At 50.4% G+C, this 1,890-nt stretch overlaps 1 protein-coding gene across 1 annotated transcript; it reads left to right on the top strand.

Moving 5' to 3' along the window:
- Nucleotides 1-763: 763 nt before the first annotated feature.
- On the top strand, nt 764-1,804 carry LOC133910521 (uncharacterized). Its single transcript, XM_062352890.1, has 4 exons — nt 764-914; nt 1,020-1,075; nt 1,172-1,499; nt 1,638-1,804. The coding sequence occupies exons 1-4, from the start codon at nt 842-844 to the stop codon at nt 1,802-1,804; spliced, it is 624 nt and encodes a 207-aa protein (XP_062208874.1). The 5' UTR covers nt 764-841.
- Nucleotides 1,805-1,890: the final 86 nt, after the last annotated feature.

Here is a 1,890-nt window from a genome sequence, read left to right as displayed (position 1 = left end):
TCTAATCTTATTTAGATATTTTTATTTAGACGTACTAGAACGCACCACGTGACTGTATAGCGTGAGTATGATGTGTATCTGACTTATAGATCACCATCAATCGTCAAGCCCGTTCCGATGATCTACGTCTCCAACCCCCTCCCCCCCTCCCCTCGTGTCAGAAAAATGAAAAAGAAAATGCGAACCTTGCAAGACGCACGCTCCAACTTCATTTACTAGTGCACAAGTCTCATCCGATTTTGAGTTCTCGAAATAAAATTTCCTGTGACTTGCATTTTATTTGCAGAGCTTCCATTTAGTTTGTCAGCCGCGTCGATGGATGATGAGCTACTACCGTACCACCAGCTACTATATACGCCAATTACCGGTATTGTATGCTCCAATGGTTTCCAAGCAACAGCTGTTTGCAGCAACCCACCCACAGAAAGCCTGCTCGAGAGATTCACATAAGACCGGTTTCGTTAGTATATGTTGCAATCATAGACACTTGTTTAGGTCTGATAGATTCAGCTGTACTTTTTTAAGGTGAAATAATATAGGATTAGCGAAAAGGTTGTTGATCGGCCGCATGCACCTACTTTTCAACTTGGTGGGAAAAGAAATGCCGTTAGATAGCTGTTACTATTAGATTCTTCGAAGCATGCATGCCATTGGGATTAGGATTACTTTTCTTTCAGTTGAGAGTGCGAGGTCGATTTCGACAGACGAACAAAGGCCTATATGTATGACCTGCAGATCGTTTGTCCACGCAGCGCAACCTGCCGCTACCAATCGATCGACCTTCCAGTCTAATCTCGTTGCGGGGCAGAGCTGGCGAGATTGTCTTTCGGTGCTTCCATCAATGGGTCACCTTTCATCCAAGCATGTTCTTCTTGCGGCTGCTATCTTGTGCATGGCCATTCCGTCCTGCAAAGGTGACACGCCAATGCACACAAACTGAAGAACTATTACATGTTGCATTGTGTTTTCACTCGCTACCGATGACGACTTACTGATTAACTTCTTTTTGGCGTGCCCAGCACAAGATGCAGTCCAGATCGTAGCAAGAGCAGCTCTTTGCTTTGATAACCACACCGTAAGATTAAAAACAGGAGCATGACATCCCAGGTTCTCGATCCAGGTCCTATATGTACTTATTACCTGGCTATTATTCTCTTTTCTGAATGTGCAGGTGATCAACAACTGTCTGCAGCAAATGGGGATCAGCACCAATCCTGGCGGCAGAGCGGCGCACGGCGGCTCCGCGTCGGGCGTACTGACCGACAAGATCCCTACGAGCCCGAACGCGAACGCGGTGCTGTGCAACACGCCGTGCTTCGGGCACATGATGCTGATGACTGACTGCATGGACGGCATCCTGTCCAACTTCCAGGGCTACAGCTCCGGCCTCATGCAGGGCGTCCGCGCCATCTTCCAGATGTCCTGCGGCGGCTCCAGCAACGGCACCGCCGGCGGCGCGGACGCCCCTCCCGCCGCTGCCCATGGCCATGGTGAGACAGGTAGGTACTCCAGTTTTAATTAATGCAAGGACGAGGTAGAGTGTCTAGTGCAGTACACGACTACACGTATGTTTTCCTCGTCCAAGTCTTTTTGTTTTCCCTTCCTGTGACGTTCTTGCGTTTGCGGCGTCCATGCAGGCGTTGTGAAAGGCAGTGCCGCGTCCGGCAAGGCGGCTCGGAACGTGTCTAGAGGCGCGGCAGCTTTCCCGGCGAACGGTGCGGCCGGGGGACTTCACGTCGGCGACCTCCTTTGGGTGGCCATCCTTGTGGCTGTACAGTATGTGCTGATCGGTGTTGTTAACTAGTTGTCGAGTCGTGTGTCTGGGCTGTATCGATCGAGACGCGAACAACGATGGTTACTCTGCCATCACACTGTGCGACCACGTACTGC

The sequence above is a fragment of the Phragmites australis genome, chromosome 3 (assembly GCF_958298935.1).
Source record: "Phragmites australis chromosome 3, lpPhrAust1.1, whole genome shotgun sequence".
In the NCBI taxonomy this organism is placed as follows: Eukaryota; Viridiplantae; Streptophyta; class Magnoliopsida; order Poales; family Poaceae; genus Phragmites; species Phragmites australis.
The sequence above is the reverse complement of the archived record's forward strand: the minus strand, read 5'-3'. Positions and strand labels throughout refer to the sequence as shown.

Coding starts and splice junctions, on each gene's coding strand:
- LOC133910521 (XM_062352890.1), top strand. CDS start 842: ATGGGTCACCTTTCATCCAAGCATGTTCTTCTTGCGGCTGCTATCTTG. Junction 915..1,019: donor GGCCATTCCGTCCTGCAAAG/GTGACACGCCAA, acceptor TGGCGTGCCCAG/CACAAGATGCAGTCCAGATC. Junction 1,076..1,171: donor TTTGCTTTGATAACCACACC/GTAAGATTAAAA, acceptor CTGAATGTGCAG/GTGATCAACAACTGTCTGCA.